The following is a 15,428-nucleotide window of genomic DNA, read 5'->3' as shown; positions in this document are numbered from 1 at the left end:
GGTTAATGAAATTTAGGATTTTTAACATGTAATAAGTAACATGAGTGAGCTTATTATCTAAATGTTGTACTTACTGATTAACTGTAGACTGCTTATTGATGGTTAAACAATTTAATTTAGTTTATATATAACCAGCACATCCACAAATACTTGATTCACCAAAATCACGGAACTGATTCCATCAACAGCTCAGTTGAGCTTAATGATTAGCAGTGAAACCATCAGGTTTCTTAAGTGCCAGTTTAAGGGAAAATTGCTTCATTATAGCAAAATGTTCAACCGTTGATGCGTTTGCCCAGGCCGTCGTAAAATCTGCCCCAAGATGGATGGATGGATGGATTTTTTTCCACTGAAAAATAAAGAGCAGAATTTTGTCATTTGATATGGAGGAATGTTAAACCTCGTTTTCAATCGGTTTAGTTTATCCTAGTAGACAAATGTTAATGATAAAATCAGGACACAGGACAAATATAATCTACACTGACAATTTTGGAAATATTCTCTAAACATGGATCCTCATTAAAGGATGATTCTTTGCTGCTTCTTGGAGCAACTTTGGGTCCCGGTGTTGGGGAGAAACATTATTTTTGAGACGCATCTTAATGGTTAAAATTAATAAGGTAATTTCATGAGAAATAAAGGCAATTTGAAATTGAACGGTGAAACTTTTTTTTTTTTAAAGTCTGTAGTGTAATTATGAAAATGTTTCGTGCATCTAATGCCTTTAATACAAGCTTCATCTTTCCATTGGCTCAATGTGCTGGTATTTGGTGTGTGAGTGAGTCCCTTGGTGTCCGTACACATTATACACGCTGTTTAAAAACGACAAAAAAATGCGTCTTGGGGTCGTCTAAGACACTGCTGTAAAATGACCTGGGCAACAGTGCTTTGTGTTGGTAAAACTGACCATACCGCTCAATATGGCCTGTGTGTGTGTGTGTGTGTGTGTGTGTGTGTTTTTTGTGTTAACTTCGGGATTTGACCCTCGACAAAAATACCCAGGGTTTTGCTTCAGCCGTAGGGCGTGAAAAATAGCTTGCAATTGCGTACATTCATTCAGGTTACGTTAAATGCATAAATAAGCTCAAATGTTAGTATTTGAGCAGTATTTCTGTTTTCATATTTGTTTGTTTTTGTTTTAGCCCACATGGCTTCTATTAAATATTTGACCCCCTATTCGAATAACGTCTAGTGATTTTCCCAGACTAATTCCTGCATATACACGGCATTCCCAGCTCGATTTGGGTTTATTTACATTGAAAGTGGAATTGTATGGAAATGTGGCGTAACACACTACCTTATTTGTACTTGCATCTCTAAATTGATTTATAGAATCGACGTAATGTTTGGTATTAACTATGTAATGTGTCTATTAAATTTCCTTAAAAACTAAAACTACTTGTCAGAACTTTTTTGGCCTGGTGATGGGCACCGGTGTGAAGCTGCTCATCCTGTAGTGTATCAGACGACATCATCTCTCTGTCTCAAGTTGTCCTGCTAAGTCTTTTGTTGATTTGTCTACTGTTTATTGATCATGCTGCAAATCAGTGTCCCCCCCCCCCCCCGGTCCTTGGGGACCCCCAGACAGTCCATGTGGAGACGTGCCAAATTCTACTTTATGGTCAAATGCGACGATACTTTATTAATATGCTCCCCCTAATGAAGTGGGCGCCCTGAGTTTGGCAGTACTGATCCACTCCATTTTGTATAATAAAATTAATACACATTCGCTTGTAGTTTTCTTTTATTCTTTTTTTTTTTTCCAAACACATCTTTGGATAGTTTTATTTTAGTATTGGCTTTTCTTAATTGCTGTTTATGTACCTTGCAATCTTGTTTAAATAAAGGATATGAACTGTTTTAGGTTGTCTGAGTTTGTATAAGGTTTTTTTGTGTGTTGGAAAATCGCATATGTACAGTTGAGGCCAAAATTATTAGCCCCCCTGGAATCATGGAACATTTTCCTAAACTTCTTCCCAAAGTTTGCAACATTGATGAAACTTGATATAATCAAACACCCACCAGTGCTATTTACTAGCTTTTGATACATTTTGTAATATAAAATATATTTTTAGTCTTGCTTTATATCAAATATAGTAAAAAAATGGGGTGGCCAAAATTATTAGCCCCATGCCCATTAATAGTCAATACTCTACTCTTTTTGAGCCATAACTGACAACAATCTATTAGAGTAGGTCTTTACTAGATTAGCACAGGTCTCCTGAGGGATTTTGGTCCATTCCTCCATTGCAAATTGTTCTAGCTGGTCCAAATTGCGCGGTTTCCGAGCATGGACATTCACTTTGAGCACTCGCCACAGATTCTCAATGGGATTGAGGTCTGGGCTCTGAGGGCCACTCCAAGATCTTGGTTTTGGTATCCTTGAAAAACTGTTGAACTAATTTTGATGCATGCTTTGGGTCATTGTCTTGTTGGAAGACCCAGTGACGACCTAAGCCTAGACTACGAGCAGATTTCTGCATATTCTCCCTCAGAATGTCAACATAATTCTTTTTTCATGATGCCATGCACCCGAACAAGGCTCCCTGTGCCTGAGGCTCCCTGTGCCTTTATTCGCACAGCCCCACAGCATGATGCTCCCACCACCATGTTTAACTGTGGCAACTGTGTTCCTAGGGTTGAAGGCCTGTCCCTTTCTTTGCCAAACATAAGCAACATCCATGTGCCCAAACAGTTCTAGTTTAGTCTCATCAGACCAAAGCACAGACTTCCAAAAAATCATCTTTACATTTCAAATGTTCACGGGCAAACCTCAGTCGGGCTGTGATGTGCCGCTCTTTGAGTAAAGGGGTTCTTCGGGGACGATGGCCGTGAAGCCCACCACGGTGAAGAGCCCTCACAACTGTGTTCCTTGAAACATCAACTCCAGAAGAGGCCAGGTCAGCAACAATCATCTTGGCAGATGTCCGGGGTTCCTTGCTGGCATCTCTGACTATTTTTCTCTCCAGAGTTCTTCAAATCTTGCGCTTACGGCCACGGCCAGGTTTGTTTCTAATAGAATTTGTCTCCTTGTACTTGGCAATGATGCAACGTACAGCAGTTCTAGACACTGTGAATCGCTTTGAAATGGCAGTGTAGCCTTGCCCCTTATCATGAGCCTCTGTTATCTTCTTTCTGAGCTCCAGACTGATTTCCTTTGTCTTTGGCATGGTCAGTAACAGTAGTCCCTCTCATGTGTTCAAGAGCCCTGTTCCTTGGGAGTCTTTTTATGCTGATTGAGTGTTGTTAGGATGCCAATTGACTGCAGGTGTTGTTGGGAAGCCAATTTATTGCACAGGTGTGGTGTCAAAGCTGATTGGTTCATTACTGTAGGTGTGTTTTGAAAGCAAACATTAACATGGGGCTAATATTTTTGACCACCCCATTTTTTACTATATTTGATATAAAGCAAGACTAAAAATATATTTTATATTACAAAATGTATCAAAAGCTAGTAAATAGCACTGGTGGGTGTTTGATTATATCAAGTTTCATCAATGTTGCAAACTTTGGGAAGAAGTTTAGGAAAATGTTCCATGATTCCAGGGGGGCTAATAATTTTGGCCTCAACTGTATGTTCTGCTGTCGCCAGGTAGGAACTAAATGAATGAACTGAAATAAACATGCATTCTTATAATGATTTTCATAATTACATTTTGCATCGGCTCAAATGCCCATTGGTGAATTGTAAAGTTTTCTGATATTTCAGTTCATCTTAATGGACACATAGATGCTCAGATTTTACAATTAATTTAAAAACGTAGTATTACTTCAGTAATTTGATAATCTAGTACCATTAGTTTACACATGTTTATACATTAATTAAGAAAAATGATAAATAAACGGTAACAGTGCAAAGAACGACAGCTGAAGTATTACACAGAATTCCATAGTAACGGCTCAGAAATAAACAGAATCGCATGGTGGGTTTTGCAATGTGCTGTGAATGTGAAATGCGTGTAACCAGTTCAGATCCACTCAGACAGTTGGCTGCCCCCCCACCTACCCTAGGGTGACTTCTTGTAGAGTCCAATGGTCAAAGGTACAATTTAAGAACAAAAGTATTGGGACATCTGCTCATTACCTACAGGAACTTTTATGACATCACATTCCCCTCCCGCCTTTGCAGCTTTAGCAGATGCCTCTCTTCTAGGAACATGTATGTGTGAATGTTTGCCCATTTATCCAGAAGAGCATTTGTGAGGTCAGGCACTGATGTTGAACGTGAAGGCCTGGCTCACAATCTCCGTTCTAGTTCATTCCAGAGGTGTTCACTGAGGTTGAGGTCAGGGCTCTGTGCAGGCCAGTCAAGTTCTTCCACACCAAACTCAACCAACCATGGGTAAGTTTCCTAAAGCCTGATGATATGACATGAATGATATATCATTCGTAAGTCCTGTGTTAGAAGACTGAGCTTACGAATGGCCTAGCATTAAGAAGGCTTCGGGAAACATACTCCATGTCTTTAGGGACCTTGCTTTGCCATGGGACGCACTCATTCGGGAACAGAACAGGGCCTCTTCCCCAAACTGTTCACACAGAGATGGAACAAAGTTGGTGGCAATGGCTCTGAATGAAACACCTGAATTCAATGCTTGAGAGGTGTGTCCCAATACTTTTGTCCATATTGTGTATGATTGACATTGTATAGCATTAAATACTGTCTCCATTTGTTGCTAAAAATGGTCCTTGTTATTCAGTGCCCACTGTTCACGAGCCAGGACATCCACACCATGCAAAACGTTCATATAAATTACAAGCAACACACTGAGGCACCATATAGCCATCTCAAAACCCACTACTGACCTCAAACATGACTACTAAAATATCCATGGAATTACACTCATTAATGTGGCGATTTTATCCAAAGTAGAGTGAACCTTGTTAACGTAATGTTCTAGCGGTCGAAGCATAGGAGTTTGTGTCACGTTTTATAACTGTACCGCAGCTATATAGTTATTAAAGACTCAGGATAACACTTCAGCAAGTACCTGAGATACCTGCAACTCATTTGCCTTAAATCAATCAATACTCTTAGACCCCGTTGTAACCTAATAAATTTAATTATGTTGTAGTTAGTTGTCTTTCGACCAACGCCAGGAATCGCATATAAGCTCCACCTAGCTGGAATATCGATCATCCCAAACGTCTGGTCGTAAGACGTCGATATCCAGTCGTTTTAATCAGTTGGGTTTACCTGACTTTGCGCAATGGATTGCGGGGGGCTTCCTCGAGCTCTGCGGCGTATCGGAGCAGCGCAGAGATGCGGGAGTGGGGATGAGGCGAGATCCGCAGCGGGGCAGCACGAACATGCGGGCGGAGGCGAAGAACAAGAGCGACGCTTCTTCGGAGCCGGTAAGGTGGCAACGGGGAAACCTGTTAGAAAAAACTGGATTTAATTTGTAAAATTATAGAATTGCTTCCGATCTTTTCATGCGCGGTATCCTCCTGCAAGCTTTCAAAAATACAAATTAAAACTATATTATAAACAGTAACTTATGATCAATGCTATTGTCTATACAAAACTTATATTTTATTAAATCATTCATCCCTTATCGCTGTGTCTATTTATTTAATATATGCATAAGTCACGGAATGAAAATAAGGCTACGACTGATCAATTTTGATCAAAATATCTGTTTAAAATATCTGAGTCTAATTTCAAAAGGAATTATTCGGAAACGGGGGCATTTGGAAAGGCGTTTTCTGAAGAGCAATTTTTTTAATCGTTTATGTATTTCAAATTGTCATTGTCAGACCGTAAGTAAACTTTAAGAAATGTAATCCAGCCGCGTCAGCGCACGTTTTAAAAAGTTTACGGCTGAACATGGATAAGCAGAACCGCCGCTGAACGCTGGTGGGTGTGAGATAAACGCAGGACCTGCAACTGGGCACGAAAACGTTTTATTCCGTAGCTATTCTAAGCTATGCTAATTAAACGATCCGCATATTTAAGTGCCACTTGCATCCGTAACATTTTCTCCAGTAACTGGGAGCAGAACTGAACATGTTGTATTGACTAACTTTTAACACGGGTAGTTTAATTAATGTTCTGTGTATAATTTAACATTTGGGGGGGGCGCCGCCGAAGTCCATCTGTTTGCAGTCTTCGTATGCGCAAATTTAAGCAGGATAGGAGGAGACACAAAGTTTTATTACGTCCGGAGGCCATGGTCCCAGTCGCTGCATTACACATCTCTGGGCTCATCGCTAAATGAGAAATGTCCTATGGACCCTGCACTTTCCGCAATGTTTTCACACACGTAACTACTCTTTAGGACCGTTCCCGTCTACCTGCCTCAAGTTAAAAGTACTTTACACGGGATCCTCGTCCACTGACAAACACTGTCATTATGGCCTAATGTGCAACGGGGGAAACTGACAAATTGCGCAATTTTTAGGCTGCAGTACTGGCTGCAAATGCAAGGTTATCTTCAGACTTTAAAGTATTTGCATTTTTTCCATCAGCTAATTGGATTCTTGGTTAATGTTTACTAAAATTTTTCAACATCTAGGAGGCTAGTAGTAACGTCTGTTTAAAGACCCTGGAAATCGGTGGGGAAATTTTTGCTCTCCTGCCATAAACCCATTTTCCACTAGATGTGCTGCGCTAGTTTGTGTCTGACGGGAGACCATTTCTACGGAAGCAATTATGAGTCTCCAGCAAGTGTGCACTTGTGAATGAAGGAAATACCAGTTTTTATGTCCTGTCCATCTGCCGGATGGGTCTCTTTGAGTTTCCAGAGAAGTTGCAGTTTTTAGCTGCCAGTGGAGAGCTATGTGACCCCTCCCACTTTGCAGGCGAGACCTTTGACCCAATCTCTGTCCTTGCATTTCAGGGGGTGTTCCTACCATCACCTGGAGGCCCCCTCTTTGCAGTGCATGGCAATGGTGAGCATCTGTATGGGTTGCTCTTCAACTCTGAGTTCTCGCTTCTCCGAGCAGTTAGCCGTTTAGCGCACACGTGGGCTCTTCAGTCACATGTAACTGGAGCAAAGACTGTCCGTCTGGGGTTGAACCTTGAGGTGGAGCACTGGAATGCCCAGTGCTGGAAATACTGGTAGCAGTCTTTAATATTCTCAATTCGTAAATGGTTTTTCCACACTGTAGAATGAAACTATAGATTGTTAGAAGTATAAGGCACATTTCCAGCTAATGAGCACCAGCAGTAGCTTCTCTTGGATCATTTCTGATGCCTTGGTTCCTGAACACTCCACACCCCCCAAATTCCTCTCTCAGAGGTGGTCACACCTCCTGTAGATCAGCCAGAAGCAGCTTGACTATCGCATTTTTGCTAATTGCTATTTTTAGTTGGCGAGGGCTAGAAGATTTGATTTATTTATGTAATACCATTGTGACAAAGTGCTTAGCAGAATCGTGTTCCATGTACTATACCAGCCATGAATGTTGGTTGAATCTCATATTTATGTGGTTGGAATGTTCAAGGAAAGCATCCTGCATCATTTAGCTCTGTCTGTTTATTGAGTGTGACATTTAAATGAGTCTGTTGTAGTATGTTCTGTAGTATTTGTCTGTTAAAATAGTAGGTTTCCCGGTGGTTTTTGACCGGCTGATCGTCCGGTTCCTAAAAAAAGGAGATTGTACTTTTTGGCTGTATTTTAGGCAAATTTCTCCTGGCTGTAAAATCAAAAATGACTACGGCAAAAACAAATTTCTCTTCTTTGTTTCTGTGTTTGTTCGGCAGGGATGAAAGGCTCCCTGTGACGATTTCTACTCTTATGCTCTTTAGACAAGATCTTTTCAGGACTCATATTACTCCAGTGCTCACTGCATCCTCTAAAGTCAGGGAAAGTGCTTTTTTGGGATGGGGGGGTGGAGCTTTCAGATGATGGAATAATACAAAAATAATTCTTGAGACTCACAGTAATTCCCCCCCCGCCATTTGAAGCAGAACTCTTGCTGATCTGTAGGTATGGTGGCAGCTGTGATGATTGATTTTATATATTTTTGAACAGAATTTATGTTCGGCATGTTGACACCTCTGTGGTGTCAGGTTATAGCACGGAAGGAGGGAGTGAACTGTGACCTTTGACCCGCGATTACCCTCTCATATGTTTTTCCCAGGTTCCTTGGCAACAGTGGACCCTTCTCAAACTGCACCCCCAGTGGACGGGGGAAGCGGCATCATCCCTGGTAAATAGCAAGGCTGCCTGCTCTGCTCATTCTCCCCATTTTCGTTCTGTAGCTTGATGCCGATCTGGGCTAAGATGGTAGCACTGTCTCAGCAGACTAGGAGGGCGAAGGCTGCAAACACAGACACTGCATTCTTGTCTCCCCTCTTCCTCTTCCTGCCTAATAGGGCTGTGCTCAGGTGACGTATGCAGTGCCACTCTTTGGTTACATTCTGTTCCATATCCAGGTGCCTGATCACACAGAAGCTGGAACTTCTGCTCAAGGTTAAGTCGACTCGCAGAATATTATGTCCAGATTCGGTGTTAGTTTTTACCCACATAGGGTCTGTTCACACTGGGCTCTGCCTTTCTGTGAACTATGTAGAGTCACTTAGAATGTGTTCTGAACCTCTGGCACCATTGCTGTGAAACGTCAGGCTTTGTCACAGATAAACTCACAGGCTAACTGAAGTATTAAGTTGATATCGCGGGGTGTGTAACAGCACTGTGCTGTGTATTCCCTTCATGACACCTTTTATATGGCTGTTAAAGCTGCATAATTAAAAATCAAGGGACACATTCTCATGGAATATGGTTATTTTTAAACCGCTTTTAACATTTTCTGAGGCGAGTGGCAGTTGGTGTGTTGGGAATCCGATGCTAGACTTTCCTTCTGTAATCTTTGAGCCCCCCCCCCCCCCCCCTTTAAAATACAGTGACTGGTCCGCTGTGTGGGCTTGGTGAACATTGACTCCCACATTCCTGTATAGTCGAGTTTGCACTGTTATCAGAAGCTTCTATTACCATTTTCTGCAGGATTTTCTATGCTTTTGACTCGGCCGGTCTGGATACCCCAAAGATTTTCCTTATATAGCCTTTTTTTGGAATCCAGACCCAGTTATCAGACTGCCTCTCTACTGCCACCTATGGGTGTGTAAGTAGAACTGTTCTAATTAGTAGCATGTTTACCTTCGACATTAGATGTATTTCTTAAAATGGACCGTAATGGCTTTCGGAGGCCCACCATTACTCATACCCCCCTGAACAATCCTGAAATTTGATCATGGTGACCGTGCCTGATAGCTGAAGGCCTCCGTCTTTTAAAGAACTGCATTAGAGCTGTATACCGAGCAGAAGGGTTTAATGGGGATGCCATTTATGCGTGCAGGTGGGATTGCCGCGGCGGTGTTCATCAGCCTCCTGCTGGCCCTCTATGCAGTGCTGTGGAAGTGCATGGGGACCCCTCCCAGAAAGTAAGATCAAGCCCCCACCCACCCACAAACTGTAACCCCAAAGTTAAAGCAAAAAGCATATAATGAGGGAAGGCAGTGACTGGGATTATGCGCAGTCTATAAATGTTCTGATGTTACACATTTTTTTTAATGGCTTGAAATGTAACTGTTTCTGTGTTTTTTGTTTTCATGTTTTTTATTTTAGGAAAGAGAAGAGAAAGGTGAAGATTCATGAACAGAGGGAACAGCTGTGCTGAGGGGGGCCGGGAGGGGGGGGGGCATTTGCTGTGGATGTTCATGTCCAGCCCTCCGAGCGGACTCTGGGTCACGTGGGCTAGGGGGTCCTGCACAGGAGTCCTTTATAGCGCCTTTCACCGTATGGCTGACCTGCTGTGGTACGTCTCCATAGCAACTGGACTGAAGTTGGAGCTCATTCTTCCTGCTTAAATGTATCCGGCTGGTGATGCGAGCAAAACAGCTCGTCGTACAGCCGCCGCAAAGACGTTGGTCTGCTGGTGCTGCTCAGGAGCCGAGATGAACGGCGAGTCCCCTGGGCTACAGCCACAATCCCTACTGATCACCGTCTTGACGTGAGGATATGCAGCGTATTGCTCTTAGGTTGCTTGTATGCTGGACTGTGTTGCTGTAACCTTAACCGGGCTCCTGAAATGTCAGTGCTGAGATGCATATGCTGTGTGACGCGGAAGGAGAAACGGCAGCCAGCGGTAGCAAAATGTGTTTATTTCTGTTAGATTTTGCAACTTGTGAACTTCAGGCCTGCTCAGCTGTCACTTTTTGGCCAGTTATATATTGTTTTCCAAAATGAAAAAAGAATGTACAGATAAATAGTTATACATCATAGTAATGTGGGGAGTTAACATCCCAGGCACGGTGTAAATCTCTTTCTATACGGTATGTCATACCCCACATGGCCGCCGGCAGGGTGTCCAAACATCTAACCATGTGCTGATTTGAGCTTTTAGAAGCTACAGTCCAATAGCATCACTCCATCTGCCAGTAACAGCCCTGACGTAGCTGGAGGGATACAGAATTTCACCTCGCACTGGGTAATTCAGTCAGTCATAAATGAAATGTCTGCGCAAAAGGATTGATATTCCCATCGTGCTAAATCATATTTATCAGCGTCCAAGGCTGCAGTCTCTTCTTCCCAAAGCAGATGTTAGATTTCAGGCTTTCAACACACAAAAAAAAGCTCATCCTGGAATTTCAGTCCCTGTCCAAGGAAGTGGAACATTGCAGCTGATCCCCGGAAGCGCTCCTCTGATTGGCTGGCATGGCTGCGCAGCTGCTCATGAGTTTAGGATTTTCCCGCCTTGCCGGCGCCTCTCTTGGCCCTTTTAGTAGCACAGCGGAAGTTCTTCAGTGGATTTGCACCTTTGCGGTGACCCTGCAACAGGCTCGAGTGTGAGCAAGTGTTCCTTAACTAGGTAAAGCATACAATGACACCAGCAATAACCACTGATTGGGGGGTGTGGGTCAGGCCAATTATGCATCAAGGGAAATAGGGCAAAAAATGTATAAGTATCTCCCACGCTGTTTTGGACCCAAGGCAGCTTCTCACCTTGAACTTGGTCTTCGTCACACTGAGGGGGGTGGCTCTTAAACGTTTGTGCTTCTTTCGGCCGGTGACGGGACGGACCACGCCCTTCAATGCAGCAGGGACTTAAAAAAAAGGCAGACGTGATCATTATTGACACATTCCAGCAGGACAATGAGAAAAGAAGCTGACGTTCGATGGCTCACTGAGGTATTCCGGAACGTTCTTCAGGTGGGGCTTGATGATGGCTGGGTGCAGGTCCTTATCGTGACGCAGCAGCTGCAGGTCGCGGGGATTGTCCTCGAAGTAGGTCTGCATGGAGCACGAGTGTCAGTCACATGACCACCATGTCTCACGGGCTGCGATCATGGTCATCAAAAGGTACATGGTGCTCCACACCCCCCCCTTACCTTGAGCTTCTCAGAATTGAGCAGCTCCTGCTTTATCTCCTTCAGCCTGGCCTCCTTGATGGCTTGCTTTGTGACTGACCTCATGGCATCCTAGCGAGATGGTGACACAGGATCAGCCAAAGGTTCGAGAAGCACACGAAGCCAAATGTGGCAGAAACGCATCTGTGGCAGAACCTTGCTTATCCTGCGCATGTGTGTGCACTTCCGGAACGGATACGGACGGTGCTCACGAGTCATTCACCGCGCACCGTGTTCTGCACATGCTCACTCTTGTGAAGGACAAAGCTGTTGGCAGTCTTACCCGACATCTATACCTGAATCCCTCTATTTCCTCCATCTTAAATGCATATGGTTTCAAAGCACAGTTTTCATTATCTGGGGAGAAAAAGCAACCAGTCAAATTTCAGCCCCAAGCCAGACATTTACTGATCCATAGAACTTATGAAATCTACAGCTCTAAAATAACGCCCAGTACCTGGGTCATGAAGCCACCTGGGCTGAAGCGTGAAACAGGACAAACCCTGGATCCACTCAATCACAAGGGACACTAACAAACTCGAAGTAGGAAACTCAGCGTCTCGCATATTTTAAAATGACAATAGCAAGTATACTGTTCCACAAATTGCTAGCTGACCTCCTGTAAGCGCGTCCTGAATTTCAGCCAGCAGGGGGAGCTCTGCGTGTGAAATAAAGGCCAGTGATGTGCCAGGGTTGTCTGCTCGTGCAGTTCTGAGGGAGAGACATTTAGAAACAAAGAACATGGTCTTCAGCCTCTCTTGTAACACTGACCCAACATCTGAAAGCAACGACAAAGTCAGGCCGGTTTGTTCCTGGTCTTGGCGTCTCACCTGCCAACACGATGGATGTAGGAATCGACGTTGTTGGGGAAGTCGAAGTTAATGACATTGGCCACATTCTGAAAATCAACACCCCTGGACACACCATACTCTTTGTCTTTGCCCCTGTGAAAAGCCAAAAAGCACACGAACCTGTGCTGAACAGCTCTACACCCATATGTATCACATTCTCTGCTAAAACACTGAACCTCAGTTGTAATATCACATCCAAGATGCCAGTGTAAATTCCATTTCCTATGATGTCATCCTTTATGACGCTTTAAACAGCCAACCTTCTTGAGTGGTAATACTAAATGCTCCTGTATAACGCTGTTAGCCACACCTACCTCCCCTTGCCCACATTCTTCCTCTTCTTGCCCTTTGCCTGAGGCGCCAGTGTGGGGTCGGCCAGGGTCTGCTCATCTGTGGCGATGATGTAATCATAGAAGCCCTGATTGAACTGGGTGATGATGTGGCACCTGGGATTGGGAGGAAACGTGAGAAAATGGGGAAAGATCGTGACCCCTGGTGACCCCTGGGGGGAAAAGGCCTCACATGCTTAGGCATCAGCCAAAGTCCTACCAATTCAAAATGGCCCATCACTCTCCACCCGGCTCCGCCCACACGAGCTCCGCCCACACAAGCTCCGCCCACACAAGCTCCGCCCACACACCTGGATTGGACGGGAAGCTCCGAGTTCAGCACGCAGGCCGGGATGCTGAACTGCTCCAGGAAGAGCTTGAGGCGGTAGCAGCGGTCGATGGAGCCCACGAAGATCAGCGTCTTTCCTCGCACCAGGCCCAGCTTCAGTAGGGTGTAGATGAGCAAAAACTTGTCCTCTTCTTCACACTGAATGCTGTACTGCTGAAGCTGGGTGCCGTCTGGCAGCTGGGATCCCTGAAGCTTCAGCGTCACCTGCAGGACACACACCCCCTTTAGATCAAACCTCACACACCCCCTTTAGATCAAACCTCACACACCCCCTTTAGATCAAACCTCACACACCCCCTTTAGATCAAACCTCACACACCCCCTTTAGATCAAACCTCACACACCCCCTTTAGATCAAACCTCACACACCCCCTTTAGATCAAACCTCACACACCCCCTTTAGATCAAACCTCACACACCCCCTTTAGATCAAACCTCACACACCCCCTTTAGATCAAACCTCACACACCCCCTTTAGATCAAACCTCACACACCCCCTTTAGATCAAACCTCACACACCCCCTTTAGATCAAACCTCACACACCTGAAGCCAAGCAGGAGTCTACTGTCATTACATTAAAATCATTAATCATTATATCCGGTGTCCACTGCAGGCATCATAGAGCATGAAGGCACAAGGTTGTTAATAATAATAATAATAATAATAATAATAATATTATTTCCTCCCAAGTTTTGGCGAAAGTAAATCCTCCTGGGGCATGCGCTAAGAAAGCTGACTTACTGGGTTATGGAGCACAAGGTCCTTCAAAGCCTGGACGTCTTCGTTCAGGGTGGCAGACATGAGGAACGCCTGGTAGATCTTGGGAAGGTGGCTGAGGAGGTTTATCAGAAGAACCGGGGGTGAACAAAAACGGCCAGGTTCCACGGGAGCACAGAGCCACACGCGGGATGGCGCGAAGCTCTGTCGTTTGTGGAAGCTTAGCATTAGCTCCCACAAGGTGTTTAGCACTCAGATCGATCCTGTGCTACTTTGCGTGCAGTGACTGCTCTGTGACTGGGATGGCAATGGCATCTCTGGGCCATGGTAGGAACAGCACTAATGTCCATGGCCTGCGGGTAAGTTAGCCACAATGGTCCGTGGTTGTGTTAGCAACGGTGCCAATAGCCTTGTACCTGGAATAGTGTTACTGTCCACGTGTAATACATGCTCACCATAGCAGACTCTTGAGGTCACTTTCAAAGCCAAAGGAGAAAAGCAAATCAGCTTCATCGATGACCAGGGTCTCCAGTGACGAGCTAAGTGTTATGTTCTGGGCGTTGAGGTGAGCCAGTACTCGTGAGGGTGTGCCCACTACTATGTCTGGCTTCTCCATCAGGATTGGCCTGTAGAATGTCACATGATCACATACCACAGATGTACCCAAGGACTCAGATATTTTCATTCTTTCAATAGTCACACAAGAGATTAATTTCCTTTTTCAAAATTATAACCAAAGTAACTTCTAACAATACATTTCTGGGATTTGTATACAACCTTCAAGTGAACTAGAAAATGAATGACAAAAGTTACTACAGTTCAGTTTGAATGCCACTGCATCATGCATGACATTGTCATACTAACCTCTGTGCCGACAGGTCAGCCTTGCTGGAGATATCGGCCACTTTCACATCCCGGGCGCAGTAGGCAATGAGCTGGCGGATCATAGTCTGGACCTGATGACCCAGCTCCTTGGTGGGAACTAGGATCAGCGCCCGAACTGCCTGATCGCGCACCGTCTAAACAAGCACGCATAAGTCAATTCAGCTAAAGCTTTTGATGTGGATTACTAGACTTTTAGACTGAGAAAATGAACGGTACATATACTAGAACTTGTCAACAACAGGGACAACACTCAAGCAACTGAAGGACATGAGCAAAATAAACAGAATGAAAATTCTTCATAAAATAACCCAATACAATTGAAATTTAACTTTGCTAAATAGAAGCTAAAGTCAACTGGCTTATTTTCTTTAGAAATCTAGTGTTTAGAAGCGTGGCGTCGCCTACCTGTTTAGAAGTCAGTATTCGTTGGATAACTGGAATCCCGTAAGCTGCGGTTTTACCGGAGCCAGTCCGCGCCCGGGCCAGGAGGTCCTTCCCGTCCAGAGCAAGAGGGATCGCCTTTTCTTGAATCAGCGTGGGTTGCGCCCAACCCAAGTCCGCCAGCGCCTACACAGTTATTTAGTTGAAATACATCACTGCATCGCGGGTACATATCGACCACTGGAGCCGATCGTTCGACAACTTCAGCTCACCGGTTATTATTATGTAGCGGTATTTGGTCGAGCAGTCAGCAGTAAACTTTACAGGGTAAATAAATCACTGTTTCTATCACGAAAGCGCATCCGCATACCTTTAAGAGGCGATCCTCCAGACCCATCTCATGAAACTGCAGCTTGTCAGCAGCCATCACTCCTCCACGTGTGCCTCGGCACTGCCGGGTCAGGCGGAAATGACGCACAAAGACGGTCCTACGTCAATTAAGGATCCCCTGGTACATCCCTGTTGTCGGGTTAAAATATATTTAAATATATATGTTTGTCCCTCC

The 15,428-nt window shown here is 44.4% G+C and overlaps 2 protein-coding genes across 3 annotated transcripts; one reads left to right on the top strand and one right to left on the bottom strand.

The window, feature by feature from the left end:
- Positions 1–5,119: 5,119 nt before the first annotated feature.
- sb:cb288 (uncharacterized) lies at positions 5,120–10,225 on the top strand. Of its 2 annotated transcripts, XM_049019872.1 has the most exons (6): positions 5,120–5,355; positions 6,840–6,891; positions 8,086–8,154; positions 8,381–8,417; positions 9,301–9,385; positions 9,570–10,225. In XM_049019872.1, the coding sequence occupies exons 1-6, from the start codon at positions 5,211–5,213 to the stop codon at positions 9,587–9,589; spliced, it is 408 nt and encodes a 135-aa protein (XP_048875829.1). In that variant the 5' UTR covers positions 5,120–5,210; the 3' UTR covers positions 9,590–10,225. The 2 variants fall into 2 exon arrangements, with proteins under 2 accessions (XP_048875829.1, XP_048875830.1); XM_049019873.1 differs by lacking the exon at positions 8,381–8,417.
- Positions 10,085–15,404, bottom strand: ddx56 (DEAD (Asp-Glu-Ala-Asp) box helicase 56). The gene is made up of 14 exons (XM_049019870.1): positions 15,234–15,404; positions 14,888–15,049; positions 14,462–14,616; positions 14,053–14,223; positions 13,622–13,712; positions 12,842–13,083; positions 12,516–12,647; positions 12,181–12,294; positions 11,967–12,061; positions 11,634–11,707; positions 11,333–11,422; positions 11,129–11,234; positions 10,947–11,047; positions 10,085–10,772 (listed from the first exon to the last, which is right to left on the bottom strand). Exons 1-14 carry the CDS (start codon positions 15,288–15,290, stop codon positions 10,683–10,685), a joined length of 1,680 nt encoding a protein of 559 aa, XP_048875827.1. The 5' UTR covers positions 15,291–15,404; the 3' UTR covers positions 10,085–10,682.
- Between the last annotated feature and the right edge of the window lie 24 nt (positions 15,405–15,428).

The sequence above is a fragment of the Brienomyrus brachyistius genome, chromosome 7 (genome assembly GCF_023856365.1).
Source record: "Brienomyrus brachyistius isolate T26 chromosome 7, BBRACH_0.4, whole genome shotgun sequence".
NCBI lineage: Eukaryota > Metazoa > Chordata > Actinopteri > Osteoglossiformes > Mormyridae > Brienomyrus > Brienomyrus brachyistius.
The sequence above is the reverse complement of the archived record's forward strand: the minus strand, read 5'-3'. Positions and strand labels throughout refer to the sequence as shown.

What these genes read in the sequence shown, in the direction of transcription:
- sb:cb288 (XM_049019872.1), top strand. Translation starts at nt 5,211, where the DNA reads ATGGATTGCGGGGGGCTTCCTCGAGCTCTGCGGCGTATCGGAGCAGCG. An exon ending in GCGACGCTTCTTCGGAGCCG is followed by an intron (nt 5,356 to 6,839) that starts GTAAGGTGGCAA and finishes CTTGCATTTCAG; the next exon opens with GGGGTGTTCCTACCATCACC. An exon ending in AGCTGGAACTTCTGCTCAAG is followed by an intron (nt 8,418 to 9,300) that starts GTTAAGTCGACT and finishes TTATGCGTGCAG; the next exon opens with GTGGGATTGCCGCGGCGGTG.
- ddx56 (XM_049019870.1), bottom strand. Translation starts at nt 15,290, where the DNA reads ATGGCTGCTGACAAGCTGCAGTTTCATGAGATGGGTCTGGAGGATCGC. An exon ending in GAATACTGACTTCTAAACAG is followed by an intron (nt 14,617 to 14,887) that starts GTAGGCGACGCC and finishes GTGCTTGTTTAG; the next exon opens with ACGGTGCGCGATCAGGCAGT. An exon ending in AAGAATGTGGGCAAGGGGAG is followed by an intron (nt 12,295 to 12,515) that starts GTAGGTGTGGCT and finishes GGCTTTTCACAG; the next exon opens with GGGCAAAGACAAAGAGTATG.